Source organism: Mustela lutreola, chromosome 3 (genome assembly GCF_030435805.1).
Source record: "Mustela lutreola isolate mMusLut2 chromosome 3, mMusLut2.pri, whole genome shotgun sequence".
NCBI lineage: Eukaryota > Metazoa > Chordata > Mammalia > Carnivora > Mustelidae > Mustela > Mustela lutreola.
Window position 1 is genome coordinate 170,135,412 of NC_081292.1, and position 22,435 is coordinate 170,157,846.

General features: G+C 42.8%; 1 protein-coding gene across 2 annotated transcripts in view; it reads right to left on the minus strand.

The window, feature by feature from the left end:
* Positions 1 to 509: 509 nt before the first annotated feature.
* TRPM8 (transient receptor potential cation channel subfamily M member 8) overlaps positions 510 to 22,435 on the minus strand; it is a 77,311-nt gene continuing 55,385 nt past the window's right edge. Inside the window, exons 8-12 of one of the 2 annotated variants that reach the window (XM_059167653.1) lie at positions 15,892 to 16,082; positions 11,397 to 11,496; positions 10,305 to 10,338; positions 5,525 to 5,617; positions 510 to 2,733 (exon numbers count right to left, since the gene is read on the minus strand). In XM_059167653.1, coding sequence (XP_059023636.1) covers positions 5,567 to 5,617; positions 10,305 to 10,338; positions 11,397 to 11,496; positions 15,892 to 16,082 — 376 coding nt within the window. In that variant the 3' untranslated portion in view covers positions 510 to 2,733; positions 5,525 to 5,566. The remainder of the gene's footprint in view (positions 2,734 to 5,524; positions 5,618 to 10,304; positions 10,339 to 11,396; positions 11,497 to 15,891; positions 16,083 to 22,435) is intronic. The other variant, XM_059167651.1, reaches the window with a different exon arrangement.

Consider the following 22,435-nt stretch of genomic DNA (forward strand, 5'->3'; position numbering starts at 1 on the left):
TCAAAATAGTATCGTGTCTACATAAGAAACTGAGCTGACCTTTCCATAGAGAGGTCCTGGCATCTAAAATGATCAGGAAATTAATTAGTTTGTGTCTTCTGTTGTACTTGTATCTCTCATTTGCGTTGAGAATTAAAATCCTTACTGCTCTCTCAAGAAGAAGAAAAAAAGAATTTTATTTTATGTCCACTGTCAATAAAATGACGGAAGCAACACCGGACCGTTCTTCCTTGTCATCTAATTCATTGACACACTCATTTAAACCAAGCTGCAGATTACCTATGTAATAGCAAAGGACACAGTGAGCACCACACACAAGATATAGCAGCTTTGGTTAGAGGTACCGATCCACACCTGTGCTCCTTCTGTGAGCTACACTTAAAAATAATGACTTGGCATATGTAAATATCATGGAGCGTGGCCATGCAAAAACATCTACCAGACAAGCTGAGTTGAAAACACTTCACTTTCTTGAAAACACTTTCTTCTCTAGGACCAGTGAATTCTGAGTATGGGCCAGTTTCTCCATCACTATCGTCAACAGGAGAACTTCTTGTGCTGCTGTTACTAAGGTGTGTGTGGGTCTTTTTCTTAAACTAACAAAAACACGGACAAATGGAGATAGGAGTGTATGGACGAACAGGTTGAGGGGGATCGGCCAATAGTTAATGCTAAATTTTGTCTTATGAGACAAACTGAAAATAGTTTTATTTACTGACTTTATTCAAATTCACTATTTGAATGAGAGTAAGAGGCTGAGACTCCTTACACATACACTGCCACACACTTTCTTTTTCCCAGGCAGTACGGAGAGAACCTAGGACTCTTCTTGGAGGCTTTAGAAAAGGCAGATACTCTAGTTGAAACAAAAGGAACATTCTCCCACAAACAGAGAAGTTTTGAAAATTCCACTCATTGGCAATTTCTGTCATATAAATTTTATTCCATCTACTTTCAGCATCTGAAACCACGAGCTCCTCAACCCTATTGAAGAGGATTCCCCTTTAAGCCATTAATAAGGTTTAAGTAAAAAAGACATTCATTCCCATGAATTCATTCCCTGCCAACATTATGAATGTTGTGAGTAATCATTTTAACTAAAGCCCAGACAAAATGATAAAACACTTTTTTTGGTTCATGCTTTTGTAGTTTTTTTAATTAGATGATCTTTTAATAGCTTCCTTCCAAGATTTCCTTCTTCAGCCACTGAGTTTATAGTCTAGTCAAAGCTGGAAAAACTAATTATGGACATTTAAAGTGCCTTATGTTCTTCTAGCACATCTTTTAGGCAAAGCTACCTCCCCTTCCAGAGAAAGCTGAGACTAGAAGTGTTCAGCTAGATGATCTCCCCAATTCTAAACCAATACCTCCAATTTCCAAAAATATTTAAGTAAGCGTGTCGGTTTCTGCCTAAACTAAGGATTAAATATAATACCTTATGTTAAGAGTTCTAAGTTCACGCATCTCACAAAAATATTTAAGTAAGCATGTTGATTTCTGCCTAGGCGAAGGATTAAATATAATACCTTATGTTAAGAGTTCTAAGTTCAAGAGCCTCTTATCTTAGACTTAAGTTAATAATTCCTATTTGCTATACATTTATGAAAAAGCCTTGTAAATGGTTTGATAATCAATATCTACTCCCAGGAGTCTAGCTATGGAAAAATTTCCCAAATGCAGAAAAAGATGCATGCACCAAGAAGCTCATCCCCCCAACCTACTGGAAACAGCCTTCAATGACCTGCACTACGGAAATCACTGGAGGTTGAATCATTAATATAATGTTTAAGAAGACCATGAATATAACAAAAACATCCTTGATAAAATACTAAGTGAAAAGGCTTATACAAAATTGTATATGTAGTCTGATGACATCATGTAAAATCTTATAGGAGAAATAAAATATGCATAGAAAAAAATAGATTTGGAAACACACCCTAAAATGTTAGCAGTGATTATCTTTAACCACTAGTGGGACTATTTATACTCCTTCTACTTTTCCATGTAGTCTGAATTTTCTATAATATCCATGGGTTATTTTTACTGAGAAAAGAATGAGTAAGAGAAGAAAGGAGCACCCCCTGAATACAAAATCAGGGGTGCCTCCCAAGGTCCCATTTCAGAGTGATTCTTCATCTTCACATCTTTAAGAGCTCCTGGCGAAGTGGGAGAAGACAGGATGCGGGTGTGTCACCTCCACTGATAAATAAAAAGCATAATGAGAAGTGAGAATAGTCTTTCCTGAGAAGAGCAGGGCCCTCTTGCTCCACCGTGGTTCAGAATCAGCCCTGACTGGGCAGACTTTAAACTAACTAGTCACATATTCCACAAAGGGAAGGAGCAGAGAAGTGATTGCGCTAAACAACAGTGGCATGGGAGGAGAGGTCTGACCCGGTTCTTAATCCCAGGAGAGATGTAATACGCATGGGTCAGAAGCGGGAGAAGTGAAGAAAGAAGGGGAGTGCAGGAACACACTCTATAATGATCCACAGCGAGTACGAGTGATCGAGACTCAGGAAGTAACAGGGCAGCCCTCAGGAAAAGCTCTTCCTTCACATCCATCTTCTCGTGTGAAACCAATCACATGTCTGTTTCTCAGATTTGAGCACACTGTGGCGATGAAAACCATCTGCTGGGCACACCCAGGGCCTGAATAGTTCTCACTGAGTGGTCAGTAACAGAGCTCTTCCTCAGCCTTCCTTGACTTGTTCCCACCTAGACTTCTGATGTCACCTGTGAAACAGAGAAAGAACACTGTCTTAAGAATGGACTCCCCATGTCCGTGCTCAGGAGATGATCTGCTTCTAAATATATTGGTAATATACGGGTCATGAGTCCAAATGCATTTCTAAAAAATTGATTTTCTTTTGGTATTGGAGTGGCTATGAGACCATGTTTTCTCTTAAAGATGTGAGTTCTGACCAGCTTGCCATGAGAACACAATGACCACAGGTAAGAGACCAGCCAGGCTAGGCGAAGACTCAGAAAGTTTCCCAGTGCTTGATTTGCAGAGTGGTTTTCCATCAGTGAAAGGGTAAGTTGAAAATAAAGCTAAGAACTGCTTTTGTTGAAATGAAGTTTTATTATGACATCCAAAAGAATTTCCAATTCTTTCCCTGAACTAGAGTTTCGGGGTGGCAAATGCAAGAATCAGTGGATTATTATGTAGGGATCAACACATTTCCAGTGACTGTCTTTCCCCCATGGCCCTCAGGTCCTTAAGTCCACTCTAAGTATAAAGCTATGAGAAAACAAGTGGCTTTGTTCTGTCCTCAGTTCTTAATTCCTTTCAACCTTGTGTGGGAGAAAGGGAAATACATACACAACTGTTTATTTTATCCCAAGTTATTGGATCAAAGGCTGATTTAAGGATGGAGAGGCCAGATGGGCAAATTGGTAAGGACCTACCCCTACCAACACCAGGTCACTCCCATCTACAGTTGGTGTGCTCCTTCCTTGCCCTTACCCCCCCCAAAAGATCACCTTCACCCCTCTAGAGACAGACATATCTGAACAATATTTTAGCAACATGTAAATGGTTGCCTGTAAAATTACATTTTCCATGAACTTCTAAAGGATAGGCCAAACAACATGAAAAAAAGAAAGAAAGAAAAAGAAAATGGGTCTTATATTGAGAAGAAAAAAATATATACAAAAAACCTGGACATTCAAAATTCATTGTTTCTAAAGATATCAACAGTTATGAATTTATAGGCTATCTGTTTTCTCATCCTCATTCTTTCATGGGTGGCCTGCACAGAAATGAAGGAATGTCTTTTTCCCAATTCACTTTCATTCACCAATTCATCAACTCTCCTTATATTAATAAAAAAAATTAAGTTTTCACAAAAGGCAAGTCAATAAGAAGCCAGTGCACTTGCTCATTTTACTCACAGTAAACACATCTGAAGAGGAACAATATTGAGGATACTGGAGCTGAGAGGTGGATGGGTATCTCATTTGGGATCTTTTCTGACCTTTTCTACCACAGTTTTTAAAAAATCATGTTTAATTTTTGTTATCTCTTTCTGGTTTTTTTAAATGTATTTCAGCTCATAAATTAAACAAAATGACAAGTGTTTCAAACCCAAACTACAGTTTATTTTTCACCAAAACAATACTATTGTTTTCATTATGCGAGAGTTGAAATACATTCCTCCTAAATATGTAAGACTTGTTGTCTTGAGCACATCTAGGAGTTCATGCCTGCCTTCCAGATTATATAAAGCATGGATCTGTCTTGCTCTAACAAAGTCCCCCATATCTATGATCCATAATTGTCAGGACGCAAGGAAGAGTTGGAGTGACCAGAAATACTGAAAGGAACCTAATGCAACACAATCCCCTCCGTGACACAATCAATCTGTGAAGAGAAATTCTGCAGGGTAAGTGTTTAGGGCTTAGCCCATGTTCGGTGTCGGAGCCTCAGCCTAGGTCCTGACACAGGACTTCTTTGGGAAGTTAGTGGGCACTCATAAAGATTAAGGAAAGGGAAGCAAAGGGAAAGATGGAAGGAGGGAAATAAGGAAGGAAGAAAGGAAGGTAGGGGGCGCCTGGGTGGCTCAGTGGGTTAAAGCTGCTGCCTTCAGCTCAGGTGATGATCCCAGGGTCCTGGGATCGAGCCCTGTATTGGGATCTCTGCTCGGCTGCTTCCTCTTCTCTCTCTGCCTGCTTCTCTGCCTACTTGTGATCTCTATCTCTTAAATAAATAAATAAAATCTTAAAGAAAAGAAAGGAAAGTAGGAGAGAAGGGAGGAAGGAAGGGAAGGAGGAGGGAGAGTCTTAATTGTATTTCTGTTCCTTGCAATTTACTCTCTTAATAAATTTTCATCAAATGGAATCCCCATTGCTGTTTTTCCTTCAAACTACATGTTCACATTTTAACATTTATTATGTTTATAACTTGGACGGGTAATATACAAACATAATTAAAGCAAATGGTAAGATCACGGAGCCAAATCTTGGGTTCAACTGCCAGTTAACTGAATTATATTTCTACCGTACAAATGAGCTACTGCTGAAAAGCCTTGAATGTGTGACTAAAATATGTTTGGTGGAAAAAGACGATCGACATACATTTTCTGTCCCACAGCAATAAAGTTGCATAGTGTATAGTGTATCATGAGAATAAGGAACATGTTTTAGGCACTGATCCATAAAAATGCCCATGAAAGAGAATTAAAAAAATATCAAGTCTTTGAGCAGTGTGACCTGATTCCATTAATGCCAAATAGCTATATAGTTTGTGAGTGCCTTTGAAAGATTCAAAAGGATACATGTACTTTATTGCTGGCCGTGCTAACCTCCCTTGGGGAGCAAAATTTGTGGGAAAGGAATGTGAAGAGAGGCTTCTACTTGTTCCTTCCTATGTCCGTATATTGTTTGAATTTTTTAAACAAGGCATTATCTTCAAATCTGATAATAATGGAAAATAAAATAACTAAGAAAAAATATCATGATTTTAAATTAGTATTGAAATATGTAAATTTTCAGAGCAAAAATGTAGTCCATTAACATGACTTACCTTGCTATAATCGGATTTTTCTCCATTACAGTCCATGAATTTCTATTTGATTTTATTAGCAATCTCTTTCAGAAGACCCTTGAGATCATTAATCTTGGAAAGGGAGAAAACATAGAACGGGTCTTAAGATACATTTTCCATCTGTCCATGATTTAAATGATTACTCTATGGCTTTTCCTTGAAACAGATGTAGATACTAAGTAGCAAGTATGGCGTATCCTGGAACAGAGCAGAATGGGTGGCAGGCGATATGGACCCTGCCCCCTGCTTACTTTCCGAAATCATGGCACTAGCAAATACTCATCAACACCAAGGAGTGGGAGCTTTTCTCAAAGGAAAATCAACAATGGTTCTCAGATAGAAATGACAGGTTTTAACCACACAGAGAAATAATATGCAGAAATAATCATGGCATATGTAGTTAATGCTAATAAAATTATAAGATATCAAGAATGTTTCACTTCAGTAGAAGTATAATACTAATGAAAATATGATATAGGGGCACCTGGTTGCCTCAGTTGGTTAAGTGTCTGCCTTTGGCTCAGGTCATGATCCCAAGGCCCTGGGGTCAAGCCCCACCTCCATCTCCCTGCTCCATGGGGAATCTTCTCCCTCTGCCTTTCCTCTCACTCATGTCCACGTTCTTGTTTTCTCTCTCTAAAATAATTAAAATATTTAAAAATAATAATAATATGATAAAATACTAATAAATCAAATATTTGTAACTGAAGTGTCTACTCCCACAAAAAATGTATACATAGCAAAACAATTTAAGTAAAATACATAATAAAATTATTTTTGATATGTGCATCTTTCACAACTTATGACACAAGATGAATGAACCTCATTCTAAATTACACACCTTATCAGTATATTTGATAAAAGTTCATGGACATAGTGCAATTTCAATACAGTTGGTTTCTAACTTGGTATGTTTCTCACTCAAGGGAAAAAAATATGTTTTTATCTTGGGCTTATTTCCAGTAATAATCTCTTCATTTAACTTTTTTTTTTTCTGAGAATGAAACGAGTCCATAAAGACTAATAGCTGCCTAAAATAAAGAAGGTCTAGTAAGATCACTACTTACAGACCTAGGGTCAATTGTGAATGACTTTGTTTTAGGGTATAATGAATGGAGAAATTTTTTATTTGTTGAAGGGGCTTAGTGAGAGCCCTATATTTGTTGAGAGTAGAATGACTTCAATAAGCTGCTAAAAGCAGATGTAAGATTCTGAGAACTTGCTCAAGGAACAGGTGATGATCCCTCCCTTAAGTTCTCTGTGGATGCAAAGGAGAGACATTTTTTGTTGCTCAGTAGGGTGGGGAGGGTACAGGATCCAGGAGGGAATAAAGAGGAGAGGGGACAGGGGAGCAGAATGAGAAGCAGGGAGACAGGGAGTGAGACCGTGCACAGTCTGAGGCCTCCCTGGGACCCTCCCAGATTCTTCCCAAACCTACAAAATGCATGGCGCCAATGGGCTTCCAGTAGAAACCAGCAAAGGGGCTGAGCTCCACATCGAGGGGCATGCAAAAGAGACAGAACCTGCAAGCTCTTCTCTGAGGACCCTGGGAACTCCTGGCCTGTGTGTGGACAGCTTCAACCATGACAAGTGACTTTCCCAGCCCCCACCTCCCACAGCCCCCACAGCTCTGGCCCACTGTCCCCACTGATGCTGTCACCGCCAGATCCTCAGTGGTCAGGAGGTCTCAGTCTGTAAACGGCACGGCTCCTGGTTCCAATGCCCTGATTCACTGATGACCTCTGACCCACAACCCAGAGAGGCTCCAGCCCTGCCCCTCTCTCCCTCCAAAGCTACCCCAACTGAGACCATGAGTGAAAACAACACAACAACCAAAAATAGCCTGCTTTCTGCACACACACCTAAACAAGTCTGGGGTGCCTCTATTCTCAAACCAGACTGTTTAAGCTGCTCTTGTGTGGCCACCCCAGTGGCTCAGAGGGTCTTTGAAAAAGTCCACCAGATGTGCCCTCTCCAGCTAAAACTCTGCAGAAGCTTCTCTCACACGGTATAAAATCCAACTGGACAGAAGCAAGTTCCATCACAGGACGGCCCAGCCACCCCCACTTCCCTCCCACTCAGAGCTTCCCCAGTTCACGCTGCCCCTCGTTTGCTGCCTGGAATGCTCCCTGCTTCTCTGGACTCGGGTCTTTCCAGCTATTGACCCTGCTCCCTTCTGACACAGACACAGGTGATCTGTGGAGTGCGTGCCAGATCCTGCATTGAAAATCACTGTTGCCAGGACGCCTGGGTGGCTCAGTTGGTTAAGCAGCTGCCTTCGGCTCAGGTCATGATAGCATCCTGGGATCGAGTCCCACATCAGGCTCCTTGCTCGGCAGGGAGCCTGCTTCTCCTTCTGCCTCTGCCTACCACTCTATCTGCCTGTGCTGGCATGCTCTCTCTCTCTCTCTCTCTCTCTCTCTCTGACAAATAAATAAATAAAATATTAAAAAAAAAAAAAAGATAATCATTGTTGCCACCAAATCCTGCACAATTCAGGTCCTATAACCACGCCACTTCACAAAGGTTCCATTCATGACACTGGGGGGCCACATCTGCTTCGAAGGCTCTTAGCCCCATGCCTGGCACATCGCGGGTGCTCGGTAAATATGATGTGCTACGTGTCCCCGCCACAGAAGCAACAGACAATGGACCTAAATATAAATACATGAGGTAGAAAAGTGAATATATCATATAAGGATATATATTATTTATTACATACCATATGTGTCTAATATAAATACTCAATCTGAGAATGCTATCTCCAATTGCTCCTTTCATATATTCTCCTAATATTCGCTAAATTTTCCATAATCTTTAAATATACCTATCACTTTTCTTTTTCCTCTCCATTGGTTATAATCGTGATACACATCCTAGCATAATCATTTACGTACAGCATTCAACTCCAATCAAATAGGAATCTTCCCAGCATCTCAGGGAATGACCCACAACACATCAGAATGAGAGAAGCTGTAAAAGATCCGCTATTGTGTGATACTGAGTCCCCAAAGATGGCTGCTAATGGTTCCTTCGTGCCTGTCCACAAGTGCCACTCCTACCTCAGGAGGTGGGTGACTGAATCTGGTCGGTGGCTTCTCTGAACAGACTCTGGTGGAAGTGACATCACACCAGGCCCTCAAAAGTAACAGCAGTCTGCTTCCTCACTCTTGGAAGAAGGGGGATTGCCTCAAGACCGCCAAGCGATGACAAGCCCAAGCCACAAGGATCAGAAGTCATGGGCAAAAGAGAAGGCCACCGAGATGCCAGATCCTGGCCTCACCACCCACTGTATCCAGCCCAAGAAACCCAATTGAGTACACGTGATGCAGAACTTCCCAGATGTGCTCTTCCCAAACCCCCGACCTACTGGAAAAAAAAAAAAAAAAGCTAGAACAAAATAAAATGGTGGGTTGACGCCACTGAACTATAAGGGATTGTTCGTTATGGAGCAAAGCATTTGCACAAAATACACCACCATCCTGAGTAGTTGACCAGTGTATACAGCTGGTCATTGCAGAGAAAGGAAAAGAGAGGATGAGTCAGAAGGAAGAGAAGAGCTGCTCCGGGGGGACCAGGAAGGCATACTGTCCTGTCAGCACCAGACTTCAGGAGGCGAGGCCTATGAAAATGCAGCCTTGGTTCTTAAGAACGCCGGTGGTAAATAACACAAAAATAACCAAGAAATTTTGAGCTGGATAAATCCTTCTATAAGAGCTCCATGTGGATCTTTTGGGTCATTTTTTCACTCAGCAAATGTTCCTTGAGACCCTACTGGTCCGGGCAAGGCACTGAGTGCCTGAGATTCTGCCTTACCTGGTGGGGTACTGTCCAGCCCCAAACAGCACAGCACTGGGAGGGAATGTGACGATCATCATCCAGGATGCTCGTCTCAAAATACCATGATAAAATACCACGCATCATCTCCTCCACAGAGCCCAACAGGGATCCAGTATTTATGAGTCAACTGTAATTTCTGCTAAACCTAATCATCACTTCTGGCCACCCAACTCCGGGTGGATGTGGGCACACTCTCCCAACCCTAATGTTCACATGTGTATTTGTGCATCTGCAGTGCCCTTCAAATTAAGTAGCTAGCAAATTAGAGCAGCATCCGAGATGAGCACAGAGCCACTTAGGCTCCCAAATCGCTCTTCTGAGCCTTGCAGGTGTTTCTGTAACTACAAACATCTTACACCTGCTTTTACAGCTGAGAGAAAGAGAAGACGGGGTCCTGGGCCTGACAGAGACATCAAAGAGTTTAGAGATCATGGGAATGGGACTCCAGCCCTGTTGCCCGGAGGGGCCAGGAACATCTGAGAAGCAGCTCTGTTGCAGTACCCAGACCTCACTCAGTGAATGAAGAAAGATGAATACGGAACAGGGTCATTTCTATCTTTTTTTTTTTTTAAATAATTAACTTCTTTTGTTTTCAGACTGCAACCACGGACCTCTAGCTGAAAGCTCAAAGACAACCCAGATTTTTTTATTTTTTTGAGAGAGAGAGAGAGAAAGTACACGTGAGCAGGAGGGTGAGGTGGGGAGGAGGAGGGGCAGAGTGAGAGAGAGAATCTCAAGCTGGCTCCACCCTGAGTGCAGAGCCCAGCCCAGGGCTCGATCTCGCAGCCCTGAGATCATGACCTGAGCTGAAACCAAGGGTTAGACACTTAACCAGCTGAGCGACCCAGGTACCCCAAATAACACAGACTTTAAAAAAAAAAAAAAAAAGTTGTTTCCAAAACTATTATCAGGACTGTACCTTTGTATCCAGCTGTCTAAAGCGATGCCTCATTCTTCAAAGATGTTTAAGAGAGAGAGAGAGAGAAGGGAAAGGGGGAGGAAAAGGTTATTACACTCAATTTTTCAGTCTTTCAAAGAACAAAACACAGATTAGTTTCATTTTCAACTAAATCCATGTCAGCTGCTTCCCAAATGAAGTGGGATCCCACTCTTACCCCAGTTAGCAGTATAGCAAGTGCATGCTACCTCTGCTGAGAGAGCGGTAAGGTCCCTCCCTCCTTTCCAAAATCAAGATCTCAGCGTCTATGGATGAAATGAATGGAGAAAGCTTAGGGAGTCTACCTTGTAACTCAAAGAGAAAGAGCATGCCATGTACCTCATGGCACCTCATGGCCATGTCCCATTAGCTGTGTTGAACGTAGCACAGGGGTTGAGTGTGCTTACATTTACTCTTAGATAGAGTAAATTTTAAGGTACTGTGGAGCTCTCAATTAGAGTTACATCGGACCGTTAACCATGTTAACGTGCATAATAAGAAGGGCACATGCCTAAAGGCCATACATGACACACTACTTGGGGACCATCTATGGATTTAGCTGTGACTTTTCTAGTTCCATGGGACATTTATGACAACTCCATATAATTCATAAATAATGGTGAGGAATTCTCAAGGATAGTCTCTAACTGATCTATCAAATGCTTTTCGATTCTATTTCTTCATCACAGAGACACATGTGTGGCACCACCAAGATTATGCCAATTGTCCATGATCAGAGGTCTCCCCAGAATCCACCGCCACAGCCATGGCAGAGGGAGCAGCGCTCTTGTTACCTGGTTCCCGTGCCCTGCCCTGTAGTCCCCAAATACCTCTTTCTTCCCCCCAGGACCTGGAGGACATTCAGGATGGTAGGTGGGAGGTTCTGCCCTTCTTGAAAGCCTGGCACACACGTAGGGGCTTGTTATTTTCAATTGACTAGGTAATATCTTTTTGGTGCTATTTCTTTCTGCTATAAATTCTCTTTACAGAGTTTACACAAATAAGCTACTTATGTTCTGCCGCCTTGTGTGTACAAGGGGAGCCTAGCAAAGCAGAAATGAACTACTGACATACTCCTCCGAGGCATCATTGGCTTTCGTGTTGATCTTGACAAGGTAATTTTCTTTCATGACACTCTCCCACGCCAGAGTCTCGTTGTCTTCATTTCTGAAACCTTGAATAACGAGACCAAAAAAAAAAAAAAAAAAAAAAAAAACACACACACATTCAAATTGTCTCATTTGCCCCTTACCTCTTAAATCAACACCTGCTAGTCATTTGGTGATAGATACCCTGGAGCCAGAAGAATTAGATTTGTCCCCGCACAGGCTGATCTAAGTAATGTGACTTACCAGTGGCAGCAGCAGAGCGATGGAATGTTAATGAATTTCTTAGTAACAATGAGGAATGGGAGCTGCCTGCCTGAAATAGGAATGCAATCTTTATTCTAAATAGAGATAAATCTAAAGCCTGCCTGTGTGTTTTGTGACTTTGCAAAATCATTTCAGTAATAAATTTTGTCCTCACATTTTATATGTGCTCCTCTTTCATTTGGATGACGTAAAAATGCTAAATCAACCACTCAGAGAATTACTGATGGATTGCTGCTCTAAGCCTAAACCCAGAATAGGAACTTCGGAGGAGAGGAAAATAAGCCTTGGACATCGTTCCTCCCCTTGTGAAATATGCGGTCTGGGTGTAGACCTCAAGGAAAACTCTTACGTCTAGTCTTTTCCTTTCAACATGGTTTGCCATAAAATTGGCCTGGGGGTATGTTCCAGCAAGATCTCCCAGTTCAGTTTCTTACAATACTTGGGCCTTTCGGAAGGCAAGCAAACAAAATAACAGATCAACATGGCGCCTATGTTTCAGATAGTGGTGTACTGGGCGGCCATTCGCTGTATGAATTCATGGGGGAAAGAAAAGAACATATGTTCATGTAGGTGTCCACTTGGAAAAAAAGTCTATTGAGTTTTGTTTTTAAATTGCCTTTAAATTATAAGTTCTGCCTGGATTGAAAAAGAATTAATTGGAAATTAAAGACCTAGCCAATAAGGCAAGTGACAGGATTGAAGCAAATCCTACATAGCAAATACAGATTTATAGAAAGTAATCCCTAACTGAATTTCTTTTAATGGTATTTTTCTTAGCCAAGTGATTTCCAATGTCTTTTCCTCAAATGAAAATGTCTGCAGAAGCCCAATAGGAGTACCTGAAAATCAACACAGAAAGGATCAACACACTCTGAGCACAGAACCAGAGAGCAACAGTGATTAATGACAAAAAAAAAAAAAAAAAAAAGAAAGAAAGAAAGAAAGAAAAGATGGCCAACTTCTCTAGCAGTCAAAACAATGCTGTTGGGATGATGACGTTGCATTTTCACCAACCAAAGTGGAAAATTAGCAGAGTCTATGAGTCTATAGTAATAACTGTAGCCTATGTGGGCAAAGATGTGGATCAACAGGTTTCAGTGGGAAATATCTGTAAATTTGTCACAGCCTTCGGGTATGATGGATGAAAAGGTGGAAGAGGAAGGTGGCCAACAATATCAAAAGAATTAAACCTGTACATGCATTTATCTAGAAATTTCTCTCCTATGAATAACTCCAAGGAAAAAGTTCAGATGTGCTAAAAAATGAAGGCATCTGTTTATCATCGCACTGTGTGATACTGAAAGAATGGAAACAGTCTACATGTTTAACAGCAAGGAATTGGTTACATTAAATATGGCGCAGCCATAGTCTGGGATACTCTACAGTTTAGAACTGTCATATATGGACACCTGGGTGGTGCAGTCGGTTAAGCCACTGCCTTCAGCTCAGGTTATGATCCCAGGGTCTTGGGACTGAGTCCTGCATTGGGCTCCTTGCTCAGTGGAGAGTATGCTTCTCCCTCTCCTTCTGCTCCCCCTGCTTGTGTGTGCTCTCTCGCTCGCTCTCTCTCTCTCTGACAAATAAATAAAATCCTTTAAAAAAAAGAAAGAAAGAAAAGAACTGTCAGAGAGATTTATATTTAGAGATATGGAAAATGTTCATGATGTATCATTAGCCAAATGAACAGATTAGATTATGAATATGTCTTTACAGAACAACCTAGCTATCACATAGCCACACAAAAATAGTAGAGTAGATACCATTATGTTGACAATATTTATCTCTGAGTGGAGGGTTACACGTGCTCTTGCTCTTATTTGTGTTTTTCTATAGTTTTCAAATGTTCTATAATGAATATGGAATACTTTCGCTTCATGGAAAGCAATATATTTTATACAAGTGGATCACTGGTAGCATACCTTTTCATGATTACTGTAGGAGGTCACCAGAAAGTACCCAAGATGGAAGTTTGGATTCTACCTTTTCTGAAAAGCTAGTTGAAAAATCTTTCCTTCTTCTCCAAAGAAGGACAGTTTAGGCTTAAATCCCATGACGTCCCCCTCACGTGCAGGCAAATGCGAAGTGAACTTGGGAAATGGGTTACCACAAGAGGCTTTGCCAACCACAGAGTGCTGCTGTTTCTAGAATTAGTGATCATCAGGAAGAAGCAAATGAATGCATGGTGAAAAGACACGTCCAGAAGTCTAATGAGTAAACGGGACTCTCAGCTCCCCATCTCCACCATCAACACACTCTGGGTGGAGAAGGACTTGCCATATGGTCACCCATTCCCTCCATTTCTCTATTCCTTCCTGAGACTAAGAACTGTTTGAAGACAGAGATTTGTCCTTAATTATACCCCGAGCTTTCTGGTTCCCCTGATCCTGGACTGAGCACAGTGTATCTTTGGAGAGTGGACCTCCATCCCCGATAGCCCTTCCATCCACCTAGGCCCAGACGGAATCCAACCAGTGGTGGTGGGGATTCACGGCCTCACAGAGCTATTCGTTTCACTTCCTCATAGCAGGGATTGTGCTTATATCAAGTCAAAACCTTCCTCCCTGCTACTTCTACCCATGGCTTGCTTTTTCTCTGGAACCATTCTGGTAAAAATATGGCCCAAGCAGCCCAGCCATCACGTGACTTTGTTCATAACTGTATCCCCAGAACAAAGTTCGTATTTGCAAAGGAAAGCAAGCCTTGAGCAAGACGACTGTTTTTACACTGTTTCTTCTCTATGTGCTATAGGGTTTACCCCTTTTCATGCTTTACTCTTTTTGATTAAAAGTTTGTGACCTAAAAGTTCATTCTTTTTCTTCTGATTTTTAAAAGAAAAGAAATGTATAGATTTTCGTGGTCCCTGCAGCACACGAACTCCGGTGCTGTGTGTGATGGAGAGGCTACCCCAGCCCAGCCCAGAGCCAGATCCCCAGGCTAAATCCAAGGTTAGAAGGCAGAGTGAATGGGCTAGTGGTACCCTTTCTTTTTCTCTGTGTCCAAACGTGCAAATGCATAAAAATAGGCCTCTCCCTTCTTTCCTGCTTAATGTGGTTGAAACATGTCTGTATGCTAGGATGATCTGTCTGGCTCAGGGGATCCAGGATTTGGCATTAAGAGAACCTAGCCTGGTGCAGGGAAGACAGCTATACCTGAGGAGGGGGTACCTGAGTGTGATGGAGAATCCCATGGTGACAGATTCTGGTTCCTAGAGTGGGGGTGAGGAGAGGGAGCTGTGCGGGGACCCTCCTGCACCTCGGACCTTGGCAGAGCTAAGGAGGTGGGTGGCCACAGAAGAAAGAGAACCGATTGAGCTGTAGACCTTCCTGCCTTTGGAAAGGAAGTGGGTCCCCGTCAGGGAGAGTGTGCACAGTATGGACCCCTGGCATTTGGAGGCTCAGTGGAAGCAGCCACCAGAGAAAGGATTGCCAAGTCCTTGGAGCTAAGGAGCCAGCCAGGGAACAGCTGAAGGGCTCACCCAGTGCCCACACAGTAAAGGATCAGTTTTACACACATGCCAGGTCAGGGAGCATGGAGCGGGCTTAGAACAGTACCCCTTTTTCTGGAAAAGACTTTCTGCTTCTTCACCTCCTTCCTCCTTGTGCTCCAACCTACAGCGGGTCAGTGACCGCAGCTGATGGGTGGGAGAGAAGGGGCGTAATAGAGGAAAAAGCCAACAGCCCACACTTCCTGACAACTCTGCCTGCTGAGAGGGGGTACCACAAAGATGGAAGTCTCCCCCCGCCCAGCCCGAATGGCAATTAAGGAGCTAGTTAATAGACTGGACTGAATCTAGAGTAAAGTAACTGTAGGATTTCCTATTTCTCTAGGAGCAGCCAGAGAAGTCATGAGCTCTGCCGGAGTAGGGCTGACATCTCCCAGAAGCAAACACAAAGTCATGTTTTGACCCTGTCCCATAAAGCATGCCTGTTCGATGTCCGATTTACGTGATGAGGATGCTCACCCGGAAGTCCTTCCTCCAGAGTAAGACTGTCCCAGCAAATCTGCCACACTCCCTGAATCTACTCTTTCCCCTCTCATCATTCACAGGCTGGCCTGGTACCTGATCGTTACAGACCTACAGATGTGTGCCGCGACCTAACGGTGCGTAATTCCTTCCTGCGGCCACGCGGACCGTTGGGAGTCCCTGTGATAGATCATTGCTTTTGATCCCCAGCACAGACGGACAAACCACTCACAGCAGGCGGAAGGCTCGGCGTTTCCCTCCCTGCAGCAGCACCCGAAGCACTTCTTGACCACCATGTAGAAGTAGGCGAAGACCACGAAGGGGAAGGGGATGTTCAGACGGTTGCAATACTCCTGCACCAGGAAGTACCTCTGGAACTTCCAGACCTGGTCGTTGTTCTCCTGGACGGTGCCCACAGTGTAGCTGGCAGGAGGGGAGAGAAGGACAAGCCTCAGCCTTCCACGTGCCTCCTCACCTCACTGGCAAGCACGGTGACATTGGGAACAAGGTATTCCTGGGACAGCCTGACTCCAGGATAGGAGAGGAGGAGCCACACGGAGCCCAGAGCCAGGACAACTCGGCGCCGGGCACTCTTCCATTCATGCTGGACCAGAATAGTGTCTGGCTTTTGGGCTTTGAGGTTTGGGGTTTTTGTTTTTATCACACACCAAAAAAGGCTGTCTGCTGAACGCATAAAAAATGCTTTACTTCAAGACCTTTCAAGGATTCCCTTTTTCTGTTCGTCTGTTACTATGTCAGCCACAAAGAGGCCAAAGGTGTCGACTTTCTTAGAAACAATTTGTCCCTCATACATTGCTAATGGGAGTTTAATTGTAAATAATCCACGAAGGAAGTTTATTAATATCTATCAAGGGCCTTAGAAATGTTCAGACCTTGGATTCAATGACTTTACTTCTGGAAACCTAAGACTAAGGAAGTACTGAGGGAAAAAAAAAAGTGTATATATGGATATACACACAGCTGTCTGTCACAGTCCTGAAAGTAACAGTTGCCCCAAGCTCCTGCCTCAACAGAAGGGGACAACAGAAACATTCAACACTAAGAAAATATATCACTCATTACGGCTAATTAATTAATAGTTAATTAATAGGGTTACATTATATAGCCATTAAAAATTATGATTATGAATAATTTTTATACTTTGGGGAAATGCTTCTGATACATGTTAAGTGAAATAATTAGGCTCAAACTCATACTTACGACATAATCTCAGTACATAATTTTTTTTGTAAGTCACGAGGAGAAATAAATCCATCATTACCAGTGGTCAACCCTGACACACATCATGAATGCTGTTTATGCTCTGTAGTCTGCTTCCTAAGCGTCACACAATGGATATGAATTATATAATTGAAAAAAGTGTCCATTGATCAGAGAAATGTCTGATTTGCCATTGATTTATCGGTTACAAATCAAATCAACTACAGCATAGCTAATGCTCAACGTGTACCAGACATTATCCCAAGCAGCCTACTTATATTAATGATGTCATCTGCAAAAAACTCTCTAGAGGATGTAAGGCCTATCATCACCTACGATGAATGGATCAGGACACTGAGGCATAGCAAGCGAATATTGTCTGAGTCTCCCAACTAGGAAATGAGGAAGCCAGGACCTGGACCCTGCAATCCAGTCCAGCATCTGTTTGCCTCGCTGCCTTGCAGACCAGACCATGAAATGTTTTGAGCTATGCTCTATTTCCAAAGGATTCGGTTCGGCTACTTAATTAAAGAAAACGATGAAGCATTTTACCATTTGTGAATTTCAACCATCCAAGATACTTTCATTGCTGATGTCAAATCACCCCTTCGAGAGCCAAAGAAGGAGCAATCAACATTTGAAATCTCCTCTAAGCAAATCCTGACCGGGGATGCATTCAATTCTCCCAAATCTGGGCAAAAACTTCACAAACCAAACCTGAATGAGGGGACCTCGTGGAGAAGCCAGATCCATTTGTCATGAAACCTCATTCTTGCCCCATGGTACATTACGGTCTAAGACTTGAATATCCTTAACTAAGGGAAGATCATACACACAAGCAAAACACTAACCTACACACATCACAATTACGGCTCTGCTTATAAGCTTGGCTTTGCTCATGTGGGCATTTACTGTTGAATGGGACAGCCCAGATCCTGGATTCTGGGAGGACAGGTTAGCAGCCAGTGTCCCTTCGACACCTAAAACTCAGCCTCCGGGTGCAGTCTTTGCAGGGAGGGAATTAACGTTTCTTGAACATCCATTGCACCTAAGTGCCTACAGTAGGCATGCAGAATGGCTGCTGGACTGATTTTCGTGTCAGTTCTATGTGGCAGATTTTTTTTAGGCAAAAAAACAGGACTGTAAGTACAAGAGTGTAGCAGACTGAATCTAGCAATGAGCCTGCAGCGTCTTCCAAAGGTAGGTTAGGGTGCTTTGAGCCTAATTCCAACATCTTTGTGTGTCCTCGCTAGTCCCCCCTGGTTCTACCTGCAAAGGATACTGTAGGTCTCTCACTGTAATGGGGACGATGGTGGACACACCCCAGATTCATTAAGTCCTGGCTAAGAACTTGCCAGAAATCAGTCTATTACTTTGCAACAGAACAAGTGTCATCATTCAAATTACTGTCTCTGGGAGTATCTTAAATTATTAACATATCTAGTTAAAAATGATATCTACTGACTGCCCTCTTCCACGCCTACAACACAATAGTCAACACAAAAAAGCAACAGCATCCATTTTAACACATCAAATGTTGTTCTCTGAGGTTCCACCCAGAAGGAATTAACAGTTCCTATTGAAGGGAGGGAGAGTTAGCATGCTAAGAATAGGGGAAGCTGACTTGTACCCCCAGTGGGCCTTCCTCCCTTCCTTAGGAGCTCAGTGTGGCACTACGGCCGAGAAGAGTTCCAGTGGAAAGAAATTTGCATCTTGGCTTAACTGATCACTCAGAGGCACTGAAAACATCTCATGTCTTCCAAGTCATCTGGAAAAGGGATTGGCAAACTGGGACTGGGGGCCAACTCCAACTCTTCCCCACAGTTTTGCAGGGATGGTCAGCTTAGAATGGCCTTTCCAAAGCAGAGAGGTGGGGATGGCTGCTTTGCATATAGCCAAAGCAAAGACCCTAACTGGCCCTCACAGAAAAAGTCACCAGCCAATCTCCAGTCTAGAATGGATTGGGGTCAATGCCTGCAAGCTAAGGCCTTCATCTGTAGCACTTTTAGGCTGAAAAGCTTTGCCTCCTATCATTGCTCCGAGTGTCCCTCAGGACAACCCAGTAGCCTCCTGTTGGAAACTCCACTTCACCTGCACCTCCGGGCACAGGTGGATCCAGTGAGCTGCCTTCCTTTCCTGGGTAAACTGTAAAAACCCTTATCCACATCCCAGGGGCTGAGAGTGAGCTAGCTGATTACAGGACATTAATGCCCCAAAGCCGCTTTGCATAAGTAACACATTTCTGGGGCCGGCCATGCTGAGGTTTATTTATACTATGGCCCACCTTCCCCATATGATAACAGCTTCTAAATCATTCTCTCTTTTTTTTCTCCCCCAAATTAGTTCTGGACTCAGCCAAAGACACATGAGGGTTCCCCAGGGAAGGCTGATAATTGAGCACTGCCTCAAACTGCTTTGTTAAAATCATTTTTATGTTCTTTAGACCCTGTCTTCCATTTCTGCAGAGGAAAGGCAGCATTCTGGTGCCAGTACACACCCACCCCCCTCAGCAAACCTAAATGTCCAGAGCAGCTCCGAGATCATCTCTTCCAACGGGCTCTGGGAGTCTCCCTGCCACCCCTGTCCATCCAGAGTCTTCCCTGAGAGGAATAACAGTGTCCCCTCTGACCCTACAACTCCAATGATATCTTGTGCCCTCTGCTACCCAGCTGTCAGAAGATGTGCAGTGATGACTGAGCTTGGTTCCCTAAGACCACCTGAGCGCCCTCCTCTGAGCAGGACAGGAGGAGACAGGAGCCCCTCAAGGGAGATGCAGTTTCAGAAATTTGCTGACACTGAGAATTTTACCAAGAGATAACAAATGTTCAGGACTCAGATAGCCTTGAACGTAAATGAAATCCAGCAGTACGTTCAAAGAATAATATGCCATGACCAAAGAACAGAGGATGACTAAGTATTAAGATCATTTATATAATTCATCATTTTCATAATACATCATAGATCAAAAGGAAAAACGTTATTTCGATTGTTGCTAGAAAGTCTTCTGGCAAATTCAACATCCATTTCTGATTAGGAAAAAAGAAAGAAGTAGGAGAAAAAGAAAGGAGGCTAATAAATAAGAAATATGAGGAAAGGTCCATGACACAATAAGAAAAAAAAAGAAGAAGGGGAAAAAAGAATTTAGCAAGGAAACTTGCTCCAAAATAAATAAGCAAAACTTTAATGGCTTTCCTACCTATCAAAAATTACTTGTTGAAAAAAAAATAGAAAAAATATTTTTCTCACAATCACAAATGGTTAGGAAAAAAAGTAATAAAAAATCTTTCAGCTCTGTAAAAATAAAACATTAAAGATCACCAGCAAACTATGTACATTTGAGTAAATGGAGAATCACACCATTTTTTTCTGGATGGTAAGATACCATTTTTTAAAGGTGCCAGCTTCCCCTAAATGATTCTGCAAAGTTCACATCATTACAATAACATTCACAAGACTTTTTTTTTTCGGAAGGGAAAGAAAAAAGGATTTCAGAAGATAAGATTTAGACGCCTCCATATTAAATATTTGAGAAAATCCAAAAAAAGTTTTTCATCAGAATAATGAGAGGAACTTGTGCAACAGATGTGAAAATAATTTTTTTAAAGTCAGTAATTAAAGCCACTTGGTAGTAAAAACCAAAATAGACTAATCAACAGAACAGAATGTCAAGTCTGAAAAAAAAATCACAATGGAAAAGTAGTTGCTAAAACAATGGCAGAATTTTAGAATAAATTGAAAGACGAGAGAGTTGCCAGCTAGATTTCAATAAGGAAACACCTCCTGTAAGCTTTTCACAGATTTCATACGTTTTCCATCTGTTCCTCCTTTCCCGACACACCAGCAATATCCGGCCAGAGCTGCCCTGTGGCCCTGGGGACTCTGACTTCTGCATCCTCCCACTGCCCCATTGTGCACATCCTGATTCCCCTCTCATTTCCACGGCATCAAAAAGTAGGCACAACGTCTGTAACTCTTACACACAGTAAGAGACAACATGCGATTTCACTGCACTGAGTTTTAAAGTGCTAACTCAGGTAAGTATTTTGCTATCAGCCTAACACAATGAAGGCCATGCCTTGTACCTGTGTAAAGACCCATGAGATCTCCCTTCACCTGCGAGAAAATGTTCAGCTTCTTTAACATGGCATAAAAAACATCCTGCAATCTAGCCCCTGCCTACCTTTCCACCTTTCTCAGTGGCTGATTCTCCCCAGACTAGCTTTATCTCCCCCTCCTTTGCCCTCCCTCTCTCACCCCCAACCCTGGGCTGGGCTCGGGGCTCCCAGCAAGAGGTCCTCTAAGCAAATGTCCCCTCTGCTCGAGGCTGCTCACCCTAGCCCTGTCCCCAATGTTCTGTCTCACTTCCTAACCTCCCCCTGTGCTCCACAGTCCCTGTAACATTTTTCAGTGCTGCTTATATGATACTGTATTCTATTCTATTACATTATATTGTTACAGTACAGTATATTATTTATGGTATTATATGTATCTGTTTATGTGCCCATCAACTTCTTCAACAGCAGAGACTTAACCTTTCTCTGCCTCCTACTCCTCATTTGCAAAATGATAAGGAAGCCTCACCTACATGAAAATGATCGATAATTACATGAGGGTAGCCCATGATGGGCATGTGTATGGCCGGGCCCAGAGGAGTATCAGGGAACCTGAGGTTGTCTTAGGACCACATTATCTGCTTTTTTTCCCCCATCCACTTTAAGAACTCTTCTTAACCAGGTGGAGAGGCACCAAACCCTTAGCTGGTACCAGGTGATCCTTTCATTTTCTCTATTTTTCTGCATATTCATAATGGACATATATTTTTCCAAAGGTTAAAACATACCTGGGTCCCAGAAATAACCCTCAGTCAGGGCATGTTTGGCCAGTCCCCTTTGGAAGAAACGCACAGGGATTTATCTGCAGGACACAGTGTCCACAAGCATCACAGCTGTGTGTCAAGATGACCCCGTATCATCTACTGACTTGAAGTTCACGTCATGCTCTGATAAGCCACACAGGGCCTGAGATCGATAACTTTAATGCAGGATAATCACAGAGGCCTGCATCCATTACCTCCCCCACTGAATACCATCTGGAGAGCACTTCGGTGCTGTTTTAAAATTCCCAAGTGCGCATTTACACTCCAGTTCATAAGTTTGCCATTGGGTACAGCTATGCTGTTACATGAATATTTGTATGTGCTGCCAGGCAGGGTTGTAGCCTGGGGTGGTGGGCTCCCAAAGCCCAGCACAATGACCGCCATGATCAGAAACCATGTTCTGATGATTTAGCCCAAGGATGGGAAGGGAGTGGCTCTAGGTGCTCCCAAGTTCCCAGGATAGTGATTAACGAAGAGAAAGCCCTTGGTTGAACCCAGGACTGCTCTAGACAGCACCCGCCCAGGGAAGGGATGCCCCCAAATTGTCACACCTAAGTACTGAATAGGGCAACATTAAGTTACCAGGCCATGCCTGGGGTCTTGCAAGGAGGAGGGCTGCATCCAGCCTTGAGTGGGCAGAGCTGTGGCCGGAGCCGTGGACTGTAGCCGGAGCCATAGA